We start from the raw sequence: 23378 nt of genomic DNA, 5'->3' as shown, positions 1-23378 counted from the left end.
AAAAAGATCTTCATGTTTAGTATTTGTTGATCCCTCTGAAACAGGGCTTTATAAACAAATAGAAGTGCATTATGATAAACTGATCACAAGATGTTTCTCAGCCCAAATGATCTCTTCTTTCTCTGTATGCACTTTAAGATTTTAATTAATTAATTAATTAATTGATTGATTGATTAATTAATTTATTTGAGAGAGAAAGGGCACATGGGTGGCTCAGTTGGTTAAATGTCTGCCTTTAGCTCAGGTCATGATCCCAGGGCCCAGGGACAGAGCCCTACATCCGGCTCTCTGCTCAGCAGGGAGCCTGCTTCTCCCTCTCCCTCTGCCTGCTGCTTCCCCTGCTTGTGTTCTCTCTCTTTCTCTGTCACATAAATAAAATCTTTAAAAATAAAAGAGAGAGGGACAGCTAAAGTGAGCAGGGGGAGGAGCAGAAGGAGAGAAATAATCTCCACGCTGAGTGCAGAGCCTGATGCAGAGTTCAATCTCATGATCCTGAGATCATGACCTGAGCAGAAATCAAGAGTCGAATGCTTAACCCACTGAGTCACCCAGGCACCCCCCTCTGTATGTATTTTAAGCACTTAAGCATGTACTGCCCAGCAAAGCATTCAAAGCCTTATCACAACTTACCATTCATGCTTACCCACAAGTCTCTCCCCAATATTTTACATTCTGTGTGATACATTATACCCTTTAAGGCCTCTTTGCTTTTTTATCTTATTATTCCATTAATTTACATTCCTTTGTAATCTCAACTTGCCAAAAATGGACTGTATTCTTCAAAGCCTAATTAAAACATCACTTCCTTTGTGAAATTTTCCCCAATTCCTTGTGCCTTCTGTTCTATAAAGGGTAGTTCATTAAAGTCATATACTACTTCTCATTATTGTGTATAGGAATATGTCTCTCCTAGATTTTAAGAAATGGAAGTTTTTGTCTTATTTATCTTTATAACAATAATTCTTGACACATAGTAGGCACTCAGTAAAACCATACCGATTTGAATCCATTTGTACTGTTACTTTACTGTTTTACCTGTTGGTATCTTGCCTCTCTGACCTGTCCTGTTAGAGATTCTCCGATTTCTTTAAGTTCTATATTACCTGGCATATTCTTAGCACATGATCAAGAACGTTTGAGTTGGAAGAAATGTTAGAAATCGCACAGCCCAAAAACTCAACCAATACAAGAATTCATTTTACTAAATACCTCTGTTTAACTATCTCTCTAATAAAGAGCATGACAATATGGACTGGTTTGCTCAGGATAGCCCTCATATAATTAATGGCACCCTCGTTCTCTCTCAAAAGTATCTGAGTTTTGTTGTTTCATGGTCATCTTAATAATGAAAAACTGCTTACTTCCTTACAAGTAGTGGACAGCTGAACAATCCTAATTATTGTATCTTTTGAATTCTGAACCATGTGGATGTATTACCTATTCACAGAACATTTTAAAAAATTTCCCCTTTGTTATAGGTAAGTAAGGGTAGAGTTCTAGGACTAAATGAAATAAGTAAGAGTACAGGCAAAATTTAATATGATAAATAAATTAAGGGCGCCTGGGTGGCTCAGTCAGTTAAGTGTCTGACTCAATTTAGGCTCAGGTCATGATCTCAGGGTCACGAGATGAAGCCCTGCGTTGGGCTCCATGCTGGTATGGAGCCTGATTAAGATTCTCTCCCTCTTTCCCCCTCTCCCCACTTGCGTGCGCAGGCATGTGCACACGCTCTCTCTCTCTCTCTCTCTCAAAAAAAAAAAAAAAAAATATATATATATATGATAAATAAATTGAATAGGCGGCTAAGTGCAAAATGATTAATTTGACAAAAGATTAGGACATTTTCTTGAGACTTTAGATTGCTTATTAAACCAGAAAGGCACTGAATATAAGAACTTAAAATAGCTTAATAGAAGCAGAGAAAAGCTAAATAAACTTCATGGGCCAAGATTAAATAACAGGGGAAAATCCTTAGGAATAGTGGCTTCTATTTTGGCTACTTCAAAGGTCAATGAATATAAAAAATGATGTACACTTCTAAAGAAGTTTAATTAGGATAAACTATCTTGGCTAAGGCTTAAAGGAATAAGGCAACAGATAAGTCTTCATTTAAGTATAGTTTTTAATATCCAATGAGCAACACTGTATTCCTTTTAACCCAAGAAAATTTTAACTGTTCAGTTATCTGAATCAGATTTTTCTGCTATACCTACAAAGACTTTTACCTGAGCCAAAAACACACATGCCATGTTTCAGCCAAAATAAAATTCTGCCGCCAAGCTGTAATGCTCTGAAAAACAAATTTTGGAGTCTAACTGAATTATAGAAGAATCACTCATTAGGTACAAACAATAATTATTCTGAAAAACATTTGGTAATATACTTCTTAGATAAATATCCATTTATAATATATTTTCAAGAGCTTTCAAGAAATTGATTATTTGGAGTTTTAAAAGAAGATGGAAACATTCTCTAAGAACCATTTAAGTTGATGTGTACATATATATCTATAAATGTGTAGGTAAACGTAGCTATCATCTAGATATCCATTCACATATACATAATGCATTTATAAGATATATATACACACCTCCACATAACAATGTTTTAACCAGCTCTAAAAAAATTCTACTAAAGAATTTAAATCTTTATTATTAATATTCTGTATTAAGAAATTAATATATAAAGCCTTAAAATTGGAGATTATTTGTCTGAAGCTCTGAGAAACACAGTTAACCAAATATCTTCTAGATCATATATGGACGTTTTCTTGAGTCAAAGGTCTCTAGATGTATTCCTACAAGATTTATCCTACTAAAATCTATTGGTATCGATCTACTGGTTAAGTGTAATGAAGAAGCAGAAAGTGATCCTTTAAATATACATTCTCAAATACAGTATAAGCCAGGGTTTTCCCAGCCTCGGCATTACTGACAATTTGAGCCAGACAATTCTCTGTTGTGGATGGCTGTCCTGTACATTATAGGATGTATAAGTGGCATCTTTGGCCTCTATCCACTAGATGCCAGTTGAGTTCCCCCATTCTCTACTGCCCACCCAGATGTGACAACCAAAAGTGATGGGAAAAATTGCTCCTGGTTGAGAACCACTACTGTAAATAAGTGAGGCAACGTGGTATAGAACAGATTAGACTATATTGGGGTTCAAGAGGTTGGATTCTGATACAGTTTTTTGGCTCTAACTTTGGGATCTTGCATAAATTATTGCATCCAGCCATTCTCAAAGCAGGTTATGGATGCTGGTATTGCTAAATCATCTAAGAACCTTATATAACAGATGAATCTACTTACCTTCCTTGGGCCATGTATTTTTCTATTTTATAATTAAAAATATTGACTAGGAACTTTGATTTAGGCTCTAATGCCATACATGTGATAAACCACTTCCTATACCACTTCCTATACAGCTAGAAAAGCAGTAAAAATAAAAGAATAATAAATGGAGGTATAAGAGCACTGTCAAGGTAGCCAAGATTTGCTAAGACAAGATCCCTAGGAGTAGAAAACCTTAAAGAGCTAGGCTGACATTTTAAAAGTTGATTTTCCCCTCAGGGCATTTGCAAATTTTTGGCGCTTGGTTAGAGGTTGAGAATCTAGGAAAAGGGCTTTTAATAAGAGGTAGAGAAGCCAACAGAGCTTTTGACAATCTCCAGCGTTGCTGAGACAAAAATTGGAGTTTGGGGCTGCCAAGGTAGTCAGAATTGAGGTGTCATGTTCTTGAAGAGAAGGAAACATAGTGGAGTAAGCCTGACACTCAGGGCTCTTCTTCTTTGAGGTATTTGTTAAATCTGTAATGTCATAGGACCAGAAGGCAAGACACTAAGCAGAAGACCTCTAAAAGGCAGAGTAGTATTTTTAGCAGTTGTATGGTGCCAACGACAACCTATCAAGGAGTATGGACCCTAGTAAATACTGTAGGATTTCAGTTTAAATTTCAGGAGAGCTATAACATAGGATTGGAGGAAAATGAGAAGGCTTACAAAGACTGTAACCCAACCTTTAGGTGGTTCAGTCCTCAATAGAAATGCTGTAATTTAGCATGGACAATATTTAGCATTTAATGAAAATTTATCTGGCAAACCAAGATATAAGGCCCTCCCAAAAGAAGTAAAAAAAAAAACCAGGGGTGCCTGGGTGGCTCAGTCATTAAGCATCTGCCTTCAGCTCCAGTCATGATCCCAGGGTCCTGGGATTGAGCCCCGCATTGGGCTCCCTGCTCAGCCGGGAGCCTGCTTCTCCCTCTCCCACTCCCCCTGCTTGTGTTCCCTCTCTAGCTGTGTCTCTCTGTCAAATAAATAAAATCTTAAAAAAATCCCAAAAAAACAAAGAAGTAAAAAAACCAGACCTATAGATGACTGAGATATTACAATTTTTGGACAGGCAATTTATTATTACTGTGATTAACATGTTCAAAAAATAAATGACAAGGTAGATGTTTATAGTATAGAACTGACAGCAATAAAAAAGAATCAAGTAATATAGGAAATAAAAAAACATGACTATTGAAATGAAGAACTCAACAGATGTGCTGAAATGCAGATTGGAGAAAGTAGAAGAGAGGATAGTGAACTAAATGCCAGGTCAGTACAAATATATAAGCTGAAACTTGAGGAGGAAAAATGATAAGAAATACAAAAAAAAGATCATAAAAGACATATGGGACACAATAAAAAGGCGTAAGATATGAGTAACTGGTGTCCCGACTGGAAAGAGAGGAATGCAGTATCTAAAGAGATAATGGTTGGAAAATCTCCAAAACTGGTAAGAGTCATCAGTCACAGTTTCAAGAAGTACTAAAAACCCCAGCAGGATAAATACAAGAAAAACCAGAACCAAGTCCAAAGGTAAAGTCAAAGAAAAATTCTAAAAGCAGACAAAGAAAGTAGAAATATATCCAAAGAAGCAAGAATAAGACTAACAACTGACTTCTTGACAAAAATAAGAGAATCCAAAGATTATGGAAGGTCATCGTTAAAGAATCAAAGAATATAACTTCCAATGTAGAGTTCTGTACTTACTGAGAGGAAAAATAAAAGATACCTGCAGGGGCACCTGGGTGGCTCAGTTGGTTAAATATCCCACTCTTGTTTTCGGCTCAGGTCATGGACTCAGGGTTATAAGACTGAGCCCTGTGTTGGGCTCTGTGCTGGACATGGAGCCTGCTTCGGATTCCCTCTCTGTCTCCTACTCTGTATGCAACCCCCCCACCGACTCACTCCCTCTCTTTCTCAAAAAAAAAAAAAAAAAAAAATCTGTAAACAAAAACTAAGAGAATTCACACACTGAGTGAAAAGTAAAAGAAGCTGTGTAGGCAGAAGAAAAATAACAATATAATTCATAATTCTCCAGATGAAAACATGGAAATACAGGAAGAGGAGAAAAATAATGGAAAGAGTAAAATTCAACTACACAAAATGATTAACAGTATTTTGTCACTACAAGGCATTAAAATGTAGAATTAAGGTGACTGACAACAATAATACAAAAGGTTGGAAATCTTAAATGGAATTAAAATGTTCTAAGGTCCTACCATTGTATGAGAAGTGGCAAACCTTATAGTTTATATTTGACTTTAATATGTCAAGGGTACATTTTGTAATCTTTCGGGCAAACATCAAAAGGATATACAACTGCCAAGCAAATAGAAAAGGAAATGAGAATAAAAAATACCTGTTCAATCTAAAAGAGGCAGGAAAGAAGAAAAAAAAGAAGATAAACATGTGGCAAACAGGAAAAAAAAAGTAAGATGTGAGATAGGAATCTAAATATATGAGTAATGTATATTAAATATAGACTCCAATTAAAAGATAGAATGAATTAAAAAAAACAATAAAAAGTGCATTCCAATTACAAAAAGAATCTTGTATTTAAGAACATAGAAAGGTTGAAAGTAAAAGGATGGAAAAGCCATGCAAATACTAAAACAACCTAAAGCTGGCATAATTATACTAATAATAGATACAAAAGATATTCAGGTAAGCATCATTAGAGGTAAAGAAGGATATTTCCAAATGATAAAAGGTTCAATCCATCAGGAAGATACAAGAATTCTAAACTTATATACATGTAAGCTATATACAAGTATATATAACTTACACATGAAAGATAGCTTCAAAATACATAAAGCAAAATTAGATGGAACCAAAAGAAGAGATATAAAAATCCCAATCATAGCAGGACACTCTAATAAATGTCTCTCAATAACTGATAAAACAAGCAGACAAAAACTAAGCAAGAGTATAAGTGATCTGGACAACAAACTCAACAAACTTGACTTTACAGTATATACTAAGACTATATTTAAGAATGTCAGCATATTAAAAAAAGGAATGTCAGCATATACATTGTTTTCAAATGCACAAAGAACGTGTATAAAACTGACCATATGATGTTCAATAAGACAAAATTTCAACAAATTTTGAAGAACTCAAAATCATTCTGCATATCTGACTACAATGAAATTAAACCAAAAATCAGAAACAAAAAGATAATTAGAAAATCTCCAAATATATTTCAGATATTTAAAAATTAAGCAAAACTTCCTAAATAACTTATGGATTAAAGAAGAAATCACAATAGGAATTAGAAAATGTTTTGTACTAAAAATAACAAAAATAGACATACCAATATTTAGAAATTAAATACATAAAAAATAGAAGAAAGTAAATAGTATCCAAAATTAAAAAAAAAAAACACCAAACATTCAATGAAGAAAATCAACAAAGGCAGAGTTGGTTCTTTTCTTTTTTCTTTTTTTATTTTATTTTATTATTTTTTAAAGATTTTATTTATTTATTTGAGAGAGAGAGAATGAGAGACAGAAAGCAGGAGAGGGAGGAGGGTCAGAGGGAGAAGCAGACTCCCCGCCTAGCAGGGAGCCCGATGTGGGACTCGATCCCAGGACTCCAGGACCATGACCTGAGCCGAAGGCCGTCGCTTAACCAACTGAGTCACCCAGGCGCCCCGGTTCTTTTCTTTTTTAAAGATTTTATTTATTTATTTGGGGGAGAGAGAGAGCACAAGCAGACTCGATGGTGACCAGGGAGTCCATCATGGGGCTCAATCCCAAGGCCCTAGGATCATGACCTGAGCTGAAGGCAGATGCTTAACCAACTGAGCCACCCAGGTGCCCCACTTCTTTATAAGACTAATAAAACTGATAAATCTTGTCATGGCCATGAAAATGTGCCTCTCAGATGTGCCAAGTGGAGCTATGCTTTGAAATTCACCACTGCATTCATATTGAGGCCATGCTTCCCATGAGCACAACAGAAATAGCATGGAGACCTATTCCTGAGATATGTGGGACTCCTTTGGGCAACTCTGGCTTGAGGACTCCTCTCTGGCCTTGTCAAAACTTAATTAATATTGCAATCTATGACTCTTCCTTCCCAACCTTTCTTCAGTCCTGCTCTCCAGCACAGGGGTCAGACCTGCACCACAATTTGAGAGGTCTCCCTGTTTCCTCTGGCTCCTAACTTATCTTCCATTACAGGTGTTTCCTTCAATAAATCTCTTGAATGTCTAACTTCATCTTGGCATCTACTTCTTTGAAAATCCAAATTAGCATAAACTTATAGGAAGAGTGATCAAGGAAAAGAGAAAGAACATAAATTTAATTCTAAGATTAGGAATTAAAAAAGGAACATCACTATAGATCCTATAGTAATTAAGAGGATGAGAGAATATTAGAAATAATTTTATGCTAATAAATTCAAATATTTAGATAAAGTAGACAAATTCTGAGAGAAAAAAGAACTTATCAAAACTGACACAGGAAGAAATAGAAAAAAACAGACATTCCTATTCAATTAAAGAAGAATCTGTAATTAACAGATTCCTAGATCTAGGCCCAGATATTTTGATGGGTAAGCTCTTTCAAATATTTACATAAAAATAACCTCAAGCTTATAAAATTCTCCCAGAATTAACTTTATAAGGTCATCATAATGTTCCTACCCAAACTAACAAGGACGTTACAAAAAAGGAAAATTAAGAAACAAACTCTTTCATAACAACACTGCAAAAATATGAGAAAAATATAATCAAATCAAATCCAGTGATACATTAAAAGAATATCATGACTATATTGGGACTATCCCAAGAATGCAAAGGTGATTTACCCTTCCAAAATCAAGCTGTAATTCACACATTAAAAAAAGTAATAATACTTTTAATAATCTAATAGATGCAGAAAAGTTATTTGATAAAATTCAACATCCTGGGCGCCTGGGTGGCTCAGTTGGTTAAGCAACTGCCTTCGGCTCAGGTCATGATTCTGGAGTCCCGGGATCGAGTCCTGCATCAGGCTTCCTGCTCAGCAGGGGGTCTGCTTCTCCCTCCGACCCTCTTCCCTCTCGTGCTCTCTCATTCTCTCTCTCAAATAAATAAATAAAATCTTTAAAAAAAATAAAAATGGATAGCATCATTCCCTGAGATCTGCTCTTACTGAAATGGATCAATATGAAAATAGACAAATCTGAGCATCAGAAGACCTTCTAGTCTATCTGATGCATGATCTCTGTAGTTCTGAGAAGCTAAAGTATTTAAAACAACAAGGGCTTGTATCTGGAGTTGTGAGGTGTGTGTGCATCTGTGTGTACAAAGGTGACAGTGGGTAACTGAGGATTTGTTGATGGATGATGAGATTGGGGGGTGGATATGTGTGTGTATGAAAGACTAATCAGTTCTGAGCAATGATGGAAAGGTTTTCTACTGAACTTTATAACTATGAAGGTTTCTATACTTGATCTGAACTCAGAATTAAAAAAAAGATAGTATCAAAAAACAAATAATAAGCGGGACGCCTGGCTGGCTTAGTTGGTAGAGCATGTGACACTTGATCACAAGGTCATGAATTCAAGCCCCATGTTGAGCACAGAGCTCACTTAAAAAAAATACAAAAAACAAATAATAGGAATATTATAAAAGTTAGATATGTGAGACCATTATACTGAAAAAACTAACATTTTGAGAAAAATTAAAGACCACTAAATTAACAGAGAAAAATACTCTATGGATTGGAAAACACAGTATTGTAAAGATGTCAATTCCTTCCAAATTGGTTCACAGATTCAATATAAAATTCAATTCAATAAAATTCTAGTAAGAACTAAAAAAATTTCAAGGGGGCAACAACAATCTGATTCTAAAATTTATGTGGAAATGCAAAGAGGCAAGAAAAGCCAGGATAACCTTGAAGAACAAAGTTGGAAGTTTGGCATTACCAAATAAAAAGACTAATTATAAGTTAAGTAATTAAGAGACTGTAAACTGGTTATAAGGATAAAGAAAACAATGGAATAGAACAGTCTAGAAAAAGACTCACAGATATAAGATAATGTGAAATGTGACAAATGTGTCAATTTACTGCAGTAAAGGAAAGGATGTTCCTTTTAATAAATGATTGTGGGTCAACTCATTACTCATATGGTCAAAAGAAATGAATTATCCCTCTACCCCGTAACCATATATAAAAATTAATTCTAATTCCAGAAAGGACTGTAAATCCAGATGAAAAGAATAACATAAAAATTTTAGGGATAAGAAAAGAACAACAGGAAAATCTCTCTCTCTTTTTTTAAAGATTTTATTTATTTATTTGAGAGAGAGAGAAAGCATGAGGTGGGGAGGGTCAGAGGGAGCTGAGCAAGGAGCCCGATGCGGGACTCGATCCCGGTACTCCAGGATCATGACCTGAGCCGAAGGCAGTCGCTTAACCAACTGAGCCACCCAGGCGCCCAACAGGAAAATCTCTTAATGAGCTAGGGATATCCAAAGATTTTCTTTAAAATAATATGAAAAGTATTACCCATAAGGGGAAAACATTATTAACTGGATTATATTAAAAATGAAGAACTTTATTTCTCAAAAGATACCATACAGAGAATGGAAAGGCAAGCCACAAGGTGGGAGAATATATTTGTGATACATTTATCTAGCAAAAGACTTGAATGCAGACTGCAAAAAGAATTATACATCAATAAGACAATCTAATATGGCAAAAGATAGGAACTTTACAAAAGAAGATATCTAAATTCTAAAAAGAGATGAAAAGGTGCCCCATCTCACTAAATTAGGGAAATTCTAATGAAAAACACAATGAGAAACTAGAGCATACTCACCAGAATGGCTAAAATAAAAAACATGGATGGTAGAAAATGCTGATGAAAATGTGGAAAAATAAAAGCCATTCTATATACTTCTGGTGGTCATATAAATTGATACCACCACTTCGGAAAACTAGAAGTGGAACTCTTCTGTAGTATAACTATGGTGGTGGTTGCATGATCTTATGCATTTGTTAACGCACGCAGAACTGTGACACCATGAGGGGTGAACTGTACTTATTAAAAAAACCAACCTAGATATGAAAGGAAATCAAAATGGAATACAAACTCTTAGAAATAAACCTAACTGTATTACAAATGAATAATGTAACCACATTGAAGTGGATGGAATAAAAGAACTAACCTGAAGTGACTTTGGATAACAGTATTTTGACTAGACATCAGAGGGCTAAAGATAAAAAGAACTGTAAGCAAATATTGTACTCTAGGAAGTAAATATGTTTCGCACAAGGGTGTGGGTAAGTAATTCAAAACTACTTTAGGATGGAACAAATAAGTAAATAAATTTTAGATAATGAGAGCCAGAACTTTCAATGTCAGAGGAGGAAGTCAAATGGAAGGAAAGGGTGTAGGCTAGAATGAACTCTGTTGTTGGACTGGAATCAAAGGTATCAGCAGTTTCAACTCATGGAATTCAAATATATAAATAGATAGATAGATATGGAAATAAATACAGATGGATATGTATGCATGAGTTATTATATGTACAAATATTGCCAATCTATTTGCTAAGAGGGTCCCAAAGCAATGATTCTCAATTAGCAATGAGCATGTCTAGCACCCAGATCTGGGTTTCTAAATATTGTTTGCTAATTAAAGGAACCAGGGTTACTTGAAGAAGTGGTTGATTCTAGGACTGTAGCAGAGAAAATACAAGCACCTAAAGCATCATAGGTTGTCAAAAAGTAAGATAATGCTCAAAAAAGGATGGAGACAGAGCAAGATAAAAAGTCTATATACTGGGTGATTCTACTTCAAAAAGAGACAGAACTAATTGTTAGTAGTACAAAACCAAAATAATAATGGCTTCTGAAGTGCTACAAGTGTTCTGTCTTGATATGGGGGTAGTGACATAGGTATGTTCACTTAATAAAAGTAGTACCAACTTCATATGCATAAAACTTAACAACAAACTATATAAGATGCTTTATATTTTGATTATGGTGATTATTTAGTGAAATATATGTGCACTTTATGTAATCTATACCTCAATAAATCTGACTAAAGGTCTTACCAAAATAATGCTATAATGGGGTTAACATTTGCCTAGGCTAATCTCCCAGGGCTAGGTCTCCCCAGGGCTAGGTCTGAGATCACTACACCATACAAACCATGCCCCAAAGATATTCCTTTGTCAGGAATGTGACAGTTCCACATATGTTATTCTAAATTATTTTTGACCTCTTGGTTAATTAAAGGACTTTGTCTTTTGTGGTTACAAAAATCGAAAAATGGAACATGAGTTAATATTCTAGTTGTTTATATTCCTAGTTAAGAAATATACATTCTTCAAAATCCAAAGAACTTTTTTCTATGAATGTCATATATAGACATTCTGAAAGAATGCTACTTAATTTGTTCTATCTACACCATCACCAACCTATACCAACAAGATCATCATTTAAAATTGTTTTGGCTGTAGTAGAGAGAACATTTTCAAAATGACTTATAACAATTTTTTGTAGGAATAGGAGTTCTGATGATGCGCTGACATTATTCTTCCAGCTGCTGAAGTTGTTTTTCTTTAGAGTTTACATTTTTTATTCCACACCTTCTGTACTTTATGTCTACCAGAATTGTAAAGCACATTGACCTTTTCTTATAATGTACAGCACTGAGTACTAACAAAGAACATGAAAACTTAACTAGAAAATGGGGTGACAAGTTTCTTTAAGGTCTCAGGAACATGAAGACAAGTAACTCCAATAACCCCATTTACTTATAAGGAAATGATAAAGGGCACTACGATGTGACTATCTTAAATTATAAGCTAATCAAATGCAGTTACTATTTAAAATAATATATGTAGATTGCTAGTAATAGATGAGTACATGACACTTCGTGATGTATCAAGAGAGAAGCATTCACCAAGACTTATTGAAATACTAGATGCTTAGCTGCTAAAAGGTTCTGCTTCTATTATCCCACAAAATCATAAACTTGAGGCAACATTATCGAATCACCTAATCCAATGGCTCTTAAAGTGAGAGATGGAGGATAGACAGCATTGCTATATTACCTAAGGGATCTTTTCAACAAATAGACAACACTACACTTCCCATTCCACAGACTCTACAACCCCCATTCTCATACATCTTCTTGAGGATGTATATTCTAATACTCTTCACAGGGATGTATCAGGTTGAATCGAACATACTTCTATGAAGGCAGGGCTATATTTACTAAAAGTCCACTAGGTGATTCTGACATGGCAGCCCCTGTCTTCCAGTTGAAAACCTAATGACCTAATCTATTTCCTCCTATTGGGCAAAATTACAATTCAAACAACCCAGAAAGAATTCTGAAAGTATTCAGAAAAGTCTACAATTTATTCTTTAGTGGACCTATTTCATTGTGTCACATATGAGCCAAAGTGTGAAATGCATTATTTTCAATTTAGAATAAAAATCTTACTGCTTTTTCCGATTTTTAGGGACATATTTAGTACAGAAATTTGGAGAAATGTAAACTTTCTGTAAAGACATATATATCTGTATATGTGTATATGTTGTATGTATGTATATATATGCATGTATATAAAATATTTATTTTTAAAATTGTTAGTATAATAAGGTGTTAATATATGAAGACCTCACTAGTAGGTGCTGTCTGGTAGGTAATAAAAATCTTTAGTCTTAGTTTTTTTACATTTATAGACATAGGAATGACCTCCTTGACCTGACTCCCATGCTACCTAACAGGTTCATTTAATATTTATTAAGAGGATCAAAATGTACAGAATCATATTTTCTTTCCTGCCGTCATTCCTGGCTTCTTACTCTTACTACTTTCCAGTGCTCCCTGCCACTCCCTCCCCCAACACTCCAAAAAAGCTTGGAACTCAATTAGCCTGCAAGCAATGAGACAACGGTTGATAGTGACAAAACTTCTGCACTAGATGGATATACAAAATGGATACACAACTGAAATAGAGGTGACCAAAAAAACCCAGGTGTTAAAGACTTTAGATTCACAATTTAGCAAAGAGGAATTTAAAGAACTACATGTGTAAAATAACAGAAAGTGGTTTATAGACACCATATCTCAAAAGGAGAAAGGTCTCTAGAATTAAATACCAGGAAAACGGATTTTGTTACATTATTGCTAAATGCCAAAAACTTAGCAATGATCATTTAAAAATACTCTACTGTGTGAGGTTTAAGGAACAATGATTCCTAATTAGTGTTTTAATAAGTGTGTTAGCACTGCCTTGTGCCATTCTGGAATGTCACTTATGGTAAATTAAGGGACACTTTCCCTCCCTATCTTCCATTAGTATTTTAATGCTAGGAGGTGGGAAAAAGCTGATCCATATTCAAGAGCAAAGGAGGAAAAACAATAACAAATTGGCATCTCTTCTGTGAATTGCCCCACAGGCCAAGCATTTTTATGTTCTTAATCATTATTAAATGACTTAACATGACACCCAGAGCCTGGCGAATGATTGCATCCTGACATGAGAACGAATTACAAATGAAATGAAAGATCAAGCCGTATTAGAGGATTGCCTCTGGGAAATGAAAATCTTTAATTCTCTTTTATTATTGACATTTATTTGGCTGCCATGAATAACAACATAGCAAAGAGATTCAGCTATGCTTGTGCACTGAATAGCTTATCCCAGGGCTCAAAACTGCATTAACATTTATCATGTTTGCTTTTGTAGCTGACACCACTGAACAGATTCTCTATCCATCTTGTATTTATCATGCATTGCAGATATACTGCATCCTCTAATTTAAGTTCATTTTCATATAGTAGGAAGAGCAAAGATTAGCCAATGTCTTTCCTCAAATAAATTCCTGCTAGTAAGTATTCCTAAGAATGGCTTAATAGATTTAATAAAGAACAAAATGAGTTGACAAAGAAATTGAGTCACAGGAAGGGGGGGCTAATTTTAAAGGTTTCAACTTTGGGGAAATTGTGCAAATTCACAATGAGGAAGACACTTGTATGATATGTGTATCAGGAATATATAAAGCCTTAAAATAAATGTCTCCATAAAGAGCAACCAAATAGCATTTTATGAATCTGAAGGCAGTACTACAGTTCCTGTAAGATAAGAAGTCTGCATGTTTTTCACTTTTCCAAATAGTGTTCATTGCTAAGACAGAACAGGCCACATACAATACGAAGACAGCAATCCAGATAGTTATTATCAATGCAGGGATATCTTTTCATGACATTTCTCTTCTCCCTTGCACAAATTAACAGCACTACTTTTTCTGTGATAACAATCAAAGATTATATGGTACCTGATGCCTTTGCGCATATGATCCTCTTCACTAATATGACTGGATTGCCCTCCTTTCTTTAAATTCTTCCTAGAATTCAAGGCTCAGCAAGGATATCAATGTATCTTGAAAATCACTTAGTATCTCTGATTCTTTTTTTTTTTAAGACTTATTTATTTTAGAGAGAGAGAGGGAGTGTGAGCATGAGCGTGGAGAGGGGCAAAGGGAGAGGAAGAGACTCTCAAGCAGCCAGATGTGGGGCTTGATTCCATGACCCCAAGATCATGACCTACGCAGAAACCAAGAGCTGAACTCTCAAATGACTGAGCCACCCAGGCGCCCCTGTATCTCTGATTCTTGACTGAAAATTATTTTTTAGTTTTCTATTTTATAATTTTAATCATGGAAAATTTTAAACATATACACAAGTGGAGGTAATAACATAATGACCACCCCTCGTATACCCATCACCCAGCTTCTACAATTATTAACTCATGATGAATCTCATTTTATCTATAACCCCACTTCACTATTTGTCACTCACTGAATTATTATGAAATAAATATTTTTGGAAGTAAGTCTTTGAATCTTGCTTTTGACAATTCTAAAGTAAGAAACTCGGAATGAATTAATTCTAAGGTTCCTTCTCCCCAAAATTTGACAATAATTTCTTCTTTGACCCTTTCCAGGCTTATAGATTTAATTGAACAAAAATTTACTTCATATTCACTATAACATCTTTCTTCCAACTTAATCAATTTATCTCCTTCTCTGCGTCAATACAACCTATATAGTCTGTACCAATAATCAAGAAGTATAATTATACTTCTTTGGATTTATATTTTTATGTATATTAATTTTATTTCCAACTTAGATGCTTAAGGCTCATATCTTAAATTTCTATTTAACAGTGTACTAAAAGAAACACAAAGGTAATTAATTGCTATTGTTTATAATAATTATTAATTAACTGATGCATTTTAATTTTAATGGTTCAGACAGAATTAACAGGTTTGTATTTGGCTTTAATAGTAGATAGCATCATACTGACAATATTAATCATTTTAACCAATAAAATGCTTGTTTATTAGATGAAATTCTTATTATATTTCTGTGTCATAAAATAGATGACTGAGTAAAAACAGAAGTGAGGTTTTCTTCTTGAAGTTTAAAGCTGAGGAAGTAATTTATCTCTGGATTTTATTTGTTTATAATTAGATAAATTCGGGGTGCCGGGGCAGCTCAGTCGTTGAGCGACTGCCTTGGGCTCAGGTCATGATCCCAGGGTCCTGGGATTGAGCCCCACATCGGGCTCCCTGCTCGGCAGAGAGCCTGCTTCTCCCTCTACCTCTGTCTGCCACTCTGCTTACTTGTGCTCTCTCTCTCTGTTAAATAAATAAATAAAAATCTTAAAAAAAAAAATTAGATAAATTCATTTAAGTTAAGCATTGTAATTTGCTAAGTAAAATTTTTTTCAGGAAAGACATTACTAGATTGACAGTATCTCCAAAATACCAGAGTAAATAAACTAAATCAAAGTGGATTTACTCAATTGAATTTTAATAAATTACCTTCTTGAAAATGAAATCTTTTCTACTGAGACAGAAGGTAGGCATATTTACTAAAATAAAAACACTACGAAAGGTACATTTTCACAGAAATAGAACAAACAATCCTAAAATTTATATAGAACCACAAAATACCCCTAATAGTCAAAGCAATCTTGAGAAAGAACGAGGCTGGAGGCATCACACTTTCTGATTTTAAACTATATTACAAAGATATAGTAATCAAATCAGTATGGTACTGGCATAAAAACAGACACCTGGAAAGGAGTGTCTTCAATGAATGGTGCTGGGAAAACTGCCACATGCAAAAGTATGAAACTGGATCGTTATTATGGATGTCCAACGGGTACATGAAAAGATGCTTAACAGTAGTAATCATCAGGGAAATGCAAATCAAAACCACAGTGAGATAACACCTCACACCTGTTAGAATGCCTATTATCAAAAAGATAAGAAATAAATGTAGGTGAGGTCATGGAGAAAAGGGAACACTTGTGCATTGTTGGTGGGACTCTAAATTGGTATAGTCTCTATGGAAAATAGTACGGAAGTTCCTCAAAAAATTAAAAAAAGAACTACCATATGATCCATAATTTCATTTCTGGGTATTTATCTGAAAGAAACAAAAACACTAACTCAAAAAGATATCTATACCCCCATGTTCACTGCAACATTATTTATAATAGCTAAGACAATAGCTAAGTGTCCAATGATGGATGAATGGATAAAGAAAAAATATATATATATGATAGAATATTATTCAGCCATAAAAAAAGAGAAGAAAATCCTGCCATTTAAACAAAATGGATGAACCCTGAGTGCATTATGCCAAGTGAAATCATTCAGACAGAGAAAGACAAATGCTGTATGGTCTTGCTGGGATGTGGAATCTAAAAAAAAACAAAGCAAAACTGAACTTACAAATACAGAGAACAGACTGGTGGTTGCCAGATGCAGGGGTTGGGGTGGGGTAAGCAAAATGTATGAAGGTGGTAAAAAAAAATTATGTTGTTTTCAAATAAATTATAATATAAATAATATAGAATTCTGTTATAAATGATTAATCTTCATTATACTGGGCTTTGCATACAATTTCCAGACTTACCTGTAGCCGTTATAGTATCTTCTCTCCCTTGGGTGAAAATCACAATTCGCTGCCTCTTCAGGTTCACCTTTGGCAGAGCTTGTGCCTTTCTAGCTATCTCTTTAATGTCTTCAGTCTATTAACAGAGAGGAGGAAAAAGTTCTCATAACCAGTACAATAAAGCAAAACTACTAGTAGATTAAGGATTTAGCTTGTCATGTTCAAAATAGGAGAGGTAACACCCCTATTATAAGAGTTATTCTTTTAAAATTTCAACGATATACAAAAGTAAATAGTACAATAGCCTCCAAGGAACCCACCATCAAGTTGCAACAATTTTAAATTTATGATAAATTTTATTTCATCTATAGTCTCACTCACTTACCTTTCATATTATTTTGAAGCAAATCCCAGATACAATATAATATTATCTGTAAATGTTTTATTATGTATCCCTGGAAGGTAATGACTTAAACATAACCACATAACTATTATATTTTTAAAAATTAACAATAATTTCTCAATATTAGCAAATAGCCATTTTCAAATTTCCAATTAAGGAGATTTGTAAAGAAAAAAAGGGGTACTTAATTATTTTAGAGGTTTGGAGAATTATGCTGACTCTGGAAATAATGTTGCTAAAATGCCAATTTTTTCAAAGAACTAAAATGAGAGAAGGAGATGCTGTTTCCTATAGACTTAATTTTATTTAAAAAAGATAAAGTTAAAAAAAACTACAAGGTAATTCTAGAAACTTGGATACTATTTTTCATATCACATAGGTCACGAAGTTTTTTTTTTTTTAAGATTTTATTTATTTATTTGAGAAAGAGAGAATGAGAGACAGAGAGCACGAGAGGGAAGAGGGTCAGAGGGAGAAGCAGACTCCCTGCCGAGCAGGGAGCCCGATGCGGGACTCGATCCCGGGACTCCAGGAACCATGACCTGAGCCAAAGGCAGACGCCTAACGACTGAGCCACCCAGGCGCCCCTAGAATCATGTTTTTTTTTTTTTAAAGATTTATTTATTTATTTGTTTGTTTGAGAGAGAAAGAGAGAATGCATGCATGAGCAGGGGAGTGGAGAGAGAGAATCCCAAACAGACTCCAAGCTGAGCATGGAGCCTGACATGGGGCTCGACCCGACGACCCATGAGATCACAACCTGAGCTGAAACCCAAGAGTTGGATGCTCAACCGACTGAGCCACCCAGTTGCCCCTAGAATCATGTTTTCAACAATTTTAGGTAATTTAAAAAATCCATGTTTGAATTCAGTGGGCCTCTAACCATCCATGGTTTGGGCTTTATTGGTACTCTATCACTGTGCAGTTTCAAACAGTTATGGAGAGACACACAGACCAGAGGAGAAATATATCTGAGTGGCATCAAGAAAGTTTAATTAGAATATATAGGACAGAAAAATTTAGGTACTCAAGGTAGACAAGTCATAATGGTTACAATGAACATCAGAAACTATGACATTTTTAAAGGTATGAAAATTTTTAGTGAAATATTTGAATGTTGTTTGTTCACTACATACTTAAGAAATTCCAGATGAGGGCGCCTGGATGGCTCAGTTGGTTAAGCGACTGCCTTCGGCTCAGGTCATGATCCTGGAGTCCCGGGATCGAGTCCCGCATCGGGCTCCCTGCTCGGCAGGGAGTCTGCTTCCCCCTCTGACCCTCCTCCCTCTCATGCTCTCTGTCTCTCATTCTCTCTCTCTCAAATAAATAAATAAAATCTTTAAAAAAAAAAAAAAAAGAAATTCCAGATGATACATGAAGCTAAGCTTCTACTACACCTAACATGATGATTCCAGATGACCGTTGTTTCTGAAAAGAATAGCCATGTGTGGTAAGACAATGCTGCTGACCTTTCAAACACGCTGACTATTTCACTTTTGGTTGCTTATTTTAGAACAAAACTAAGCCTGAACTCTGACAATATAAGAAAAGAAATTCCCTCAGTTTTTGGGGAACGACTATTAGAAATGACTAGTAACAGCTGAAAGGACCCAAATAAAATAAAACAAAATAAAATAAAGTAAAAAAAAGCCACATAATGACAATGTTTTCACTCTCTCAAATAAATGTATACATTTAATTAAAATGACTGACATATATTCTCCCAATCTCCTTACCACACTTAAGTTTTACAACTGTCAGAATTTTGCTTATAATTGAGCACATTCATATTTAATAAAGATAAAGGGGTAAAGCCCAGAAATACATTCACTTTATCATCTTGGGAGCAGAATACCATGTACGTAATGTTTTTTAAATAGAGGTCTTTCTTCAATGTGGTATAAGAAATAAATTAAGAATGAGAATCTACGGTTGTCTTCTACCAAGCCAGTGGGAAGATATATATATATATTTTTTATGGGAGTTTTGGTAACCTAATCAAAAAAACCTTTCTTATGTCTCAAATGAAATCTTATAAAAATGGCAATTCAAGACTGAAATAAACTTCCCAAATATAAAACCCAAATCTTTACAGGATGGTTAAACTTTATTCTAATTGTATCCATGTCCACAGTTCATACAAAACTCCTCTGTCACTCTGGGATCACTGTCCGTGAACACCAAATCTAAATTTCTTAACTATGCCTTCGAGGAGCCATTGCTTTGGCCTCAATAGCTGATCCCCATCTAGTATGAAAACTTTTCTTAAAACCTCAATTTTGTCTTCTCAAAGCTCAATATTTCTAGTTATGCAGCTACCTACACTTCCCTATAGATTCTTCTCCCTTATACTTGGGCTAACATCTTAGCAGAATTATGAAATTACAAGGGACTTGAAAGTGTGACACACCTAGATGTGTATATCTTGAGCAGGTAAATAAAACTCTATAAGGCTCCATTTCCTCATCTACAAAACTAAGAAAATATTTATGTTAAAAGACACTGGGGGGTGGCGCCTGAAGGACACAGTAAGTTGAGCATCTAACTCTTGGTTTCAGCTCAGGTTGTGATCTCAGGGTCATGGGATCAAGCCCTGCCTCAGGCTCTGGGCTCAGAGTGGGGGTCTGCTTAAAGATCCTCGCTCCCTCTCCCTTTGCCCCTTGCCCTGCACACACTCTCTCTCTCTGTGTCTCTCTCAAATAAAATCTAAAAAAAAAGTGATGTTGGGAAAGAAATATGCCCAAATAGTGGGCAAAAGTTTGAAGAGAATCAGGATATTTGCATAGTCTCAAAGTATCTCCCCTAAGATACTTCTCATTATAGATTAGTAGGTGAAATGAGATATTTGCATAGTCCCCAAATATCACCTCCAAGATATTTAATAAATACTATGAGAAAATAGTAACTTTACAAAAAATAAACTGGCAAACATCACCTTAACCCAATATTGAAAGTGAACATCATCAACATTAAGACAACGGGACATCACGTGCGTCCCCAGTATGATGCACTGAGAAGGGCAACTCACTTCTGTGGTATTTCTGGCAAAATGCATAACCTCAACTTAACAGAAAATATCAGAGAAACTCAAATTGAGGGGCATCTATAAAATAATTGGCAAGTACTCTTCAAAAGGATCAAGATCATGAACAAGGAAAGAATGAGAAACTGTCACACATAGGAAGAGACAAAGGAGACATGACAAATAAATGCAATTTGTTTTCGTGGATTAGATTCTCAAACGAAAAAGGAAATTAAGGAGAAACTGGTGAAATCAGAATAAAGGCTGTAGTTCAGCTATTGGTAGCATACTAATGTTAACTTCCTTGTTTTGATCATTATACCTTCATTTGTGTAAGATGTTACATTAGCGAAAGCATAAGTGTACTATTTTTGCAAATTTTGTAAGTCTAAAATTATTTCAAAATAAAAAGTTGAAGATAATTGTTGTGAGGATGAAAGAAGATGAGGTAAGTGAAAGACCTTAATGCAATATTTAGCACATGCTAAGTATTTAATAAATACTAACTTCTTTCCTCTAATGACCATCATTTTAATACTCTCCAAAACTGTCATATCCCAAAATCTCTAGAAAGGCTCTCAAGAGTTTTGAGTATTGGGAATTCAAATATGGTATCTAATAAGGGAGGAGAGAAAGGAAAAAGGGGGGAGGAGTAGAAGAAAGCTCATACAATTTAGCTATGAGCCATGTATATAGCTCTGAAGTGCTCACTAAATCTTAACTTCTACAGGCAGTAGGTATTATTCCTATATCCTCATTTTGTAGGGGAATAAACTGAGTCAGAGAGGTTAAGAAGCTTCCTAAGGTCACAAATATACTAAGTGGTGGAACCAGGGCTAGCATCCAAAGTCTGACTCCAGAAATTACACTCTCAACCAATATTCCATGCTATCCACAGATTGTACTGCTTTTTGAATTCCGGCAGTGTGCTTCCTGTTGTTATCACAAAACTATAGCATGTTCAACTGAAATAATTTTTCTGCCACATGCACAAGTCATTACTGATCTTGAATTTAAGTTTGCTATTTTTTTCTCTTAATTATTCTGGCTTGTATTTTACCCTAGTGATTTTCAATTTTTGATTTCTAAGATATTTCTCATTTTTCAAGGTCATTTGGAAATCTAATCTCCTCCTCCAATATGTTAGGATGTGAGTAAGAAAGAAGTGTAGTATATAAAGAGTACAACACTTAAAGAGCTGGCTCTGGTTCTGGCTCCATGATATATTAGCTATGTGTGACCTTGAACAAGTCATGTAGCCTATTTTTTTTTTTAATCTGTTGAACTGATACGGTAATACACACCCTACCTACCCCCAAAAGGTTTGTGTGAATATTAAATGTATTAATCATATGTTGGAAAAGGTTTTATATAAACTGTGAGGCATTTTATAGATGTTAAATTATGCTTTTATTGTCACTGCTGATTACACACTTAAATTTAGCATTGTCTTCCAAATTAAAGAATACACTCTCTTCTTTCCATTTTTAACAAGCTGATGATACAAATGTTAATACTGTCATAATCTACCTACTCCTATAGAATACCAATTGTGGTGTTCCCACACACTCCCTCACTTAACCATATCACATTCTTTTGTCTTCCAAACAGAACCTCCTGTAATAATTATGGTGTTCACATGATGTGTCAGTCTCCAGTCTTATCTCCTACTACCTCCTCCTCGCTTACTTCATTCCAGTTACATTGGCCTTCTGTCAGTTCTTGGGAGTATACAGTACATTATGCTCTTTCCCTTTTGGGCCTATGTGCTCTTGTTCCCTCTGTTTGAAATTTGTTTCCCTGTTGTTTGTTTGTTTTGCTTTTTTCTGTCAATACTAGATATCCGTATTTTTCAAGTTTTGCTTTCCTTAGAGAGTCATTCCATGACTATCGTATCTAAAAAATAGGAACCCCTCCCATGTTCTCTTTCACAGTATACTCTCTGGTCATTTCTGTCTTGTCTTCAGGGTCTATCAAAGTGTTAGGCACAGAGTTAGTGCTCAGTAAATATTTACTGAATGAATAAATGACTAAATGTAGAGCATTAAAAGACTGCCTTTCTCTTTCTGTTAATTTACTCTTTTAAAACTGTCCTCTTTTGGGACTCAGTCACCTAGAAAAGCAGCATTATACTCTCTTAGCCAGCAGGACCTAACATAGTGTCTTATTTCCAGAAACTCTGGGTGATCGTTCATTGTATTCTTTGTATTTGTGAGGAACACAAGAACCTTAGAAAAATCTTGGGAGAATTCTTTGGGAATCAATACCGCCTGAATACTCTGTGGACTTTCTATCCAGGGTTGATCAATGGAATTTTCTGTGATGATGGATATGTTCTATATTTGCACCGTCTAATATGGTAGTCCCTAGCTACATAGGGTATAGAGTGCACTTGAAATGTGCCTATTGAGATTTAGGAACTGAATTTTAAATTTTATTTAATTTTAATTAATTTGAATTTAAATAGCCATATGTGGCTAATGGATGCCATATTGGATAACACAATTCAATACTTTCCTGTCTCAGTGGTATAAGATGATAGAGTCATCAACAGTCAGAGAAAGATTACAAGTCTGAGATCCTCTGGATAGAGTCAGGGGCTGTGGGGAAAGTTGGAAAGGGGAAAAGGATTGCTTTGTTTCCTCTATGGTCAGAAGTAATATATCTTAGAGATCTAAAATAAAATTAAAATTCGTT

At 35.0% G+C, this 23378-nt stretch overlaps 1 protein-coding gene and 2 non-coding genes across 6 annotated transcripts in view; 2 read left to right on the top strand and 1 right to left on the bottom strand.

Moving 5' to 3' along the window:
- ADK (adenosine kinase) overlaps positions 1–23378 on the bottom strand; it is a 510536-nt gene that overhangs the window by 73735 nt on the left and 413423 nt on the right. For all 4 annotated transcript variants that reach the window (XM_035022256.1, XM_035022282.1, XM_035022274.1 and 1 more), the window contains one exon: positions 17278–17392. In XM_035022256.1, the coding sequence (XP_034878147.1) occupies positions 17278–17392 (115 nt within the window). The remainder of the gene's footprint in view (positions 1–17277; positions 17393–23378) is intronic.
- LOC117998729 lies at positions 8477–8555 on the top strand. The gene has a single exon (XR_004676052.1). It is a non-coding gene; the product is annotated as a small nucleolar RNA U2-19 (small nucleolar RNA).
- LOC117998724 lies at positions 8712–8780 on the top strand. Its single transcript, XR_004676050.1, has one exon. It is a non-coding gene; the product is annotated as a small nucleolar RNA U2-30 (small nucleolar RNA).

The sequence above is a fragment of the Mirounga leonina genome, unplaced genomic scaffold, assembly GCF_011800145.1.
Source record: "Mirounga leonina isolate KUSES-001 unplaced genomic scaffold, KU_Mleo_1.0 Mir_114, whole genome shotgun sequence".
In the NCBI taxonomy this organism is placed as follows: Eukaryota; Metazoa; Chordata; class Mammalia; order Carnivora; family Phocidae; genus Mirounga; species Mirounga leonina.
This window is presented reverse-complemented; position numbering and strand designations above follow the sequence as displayed.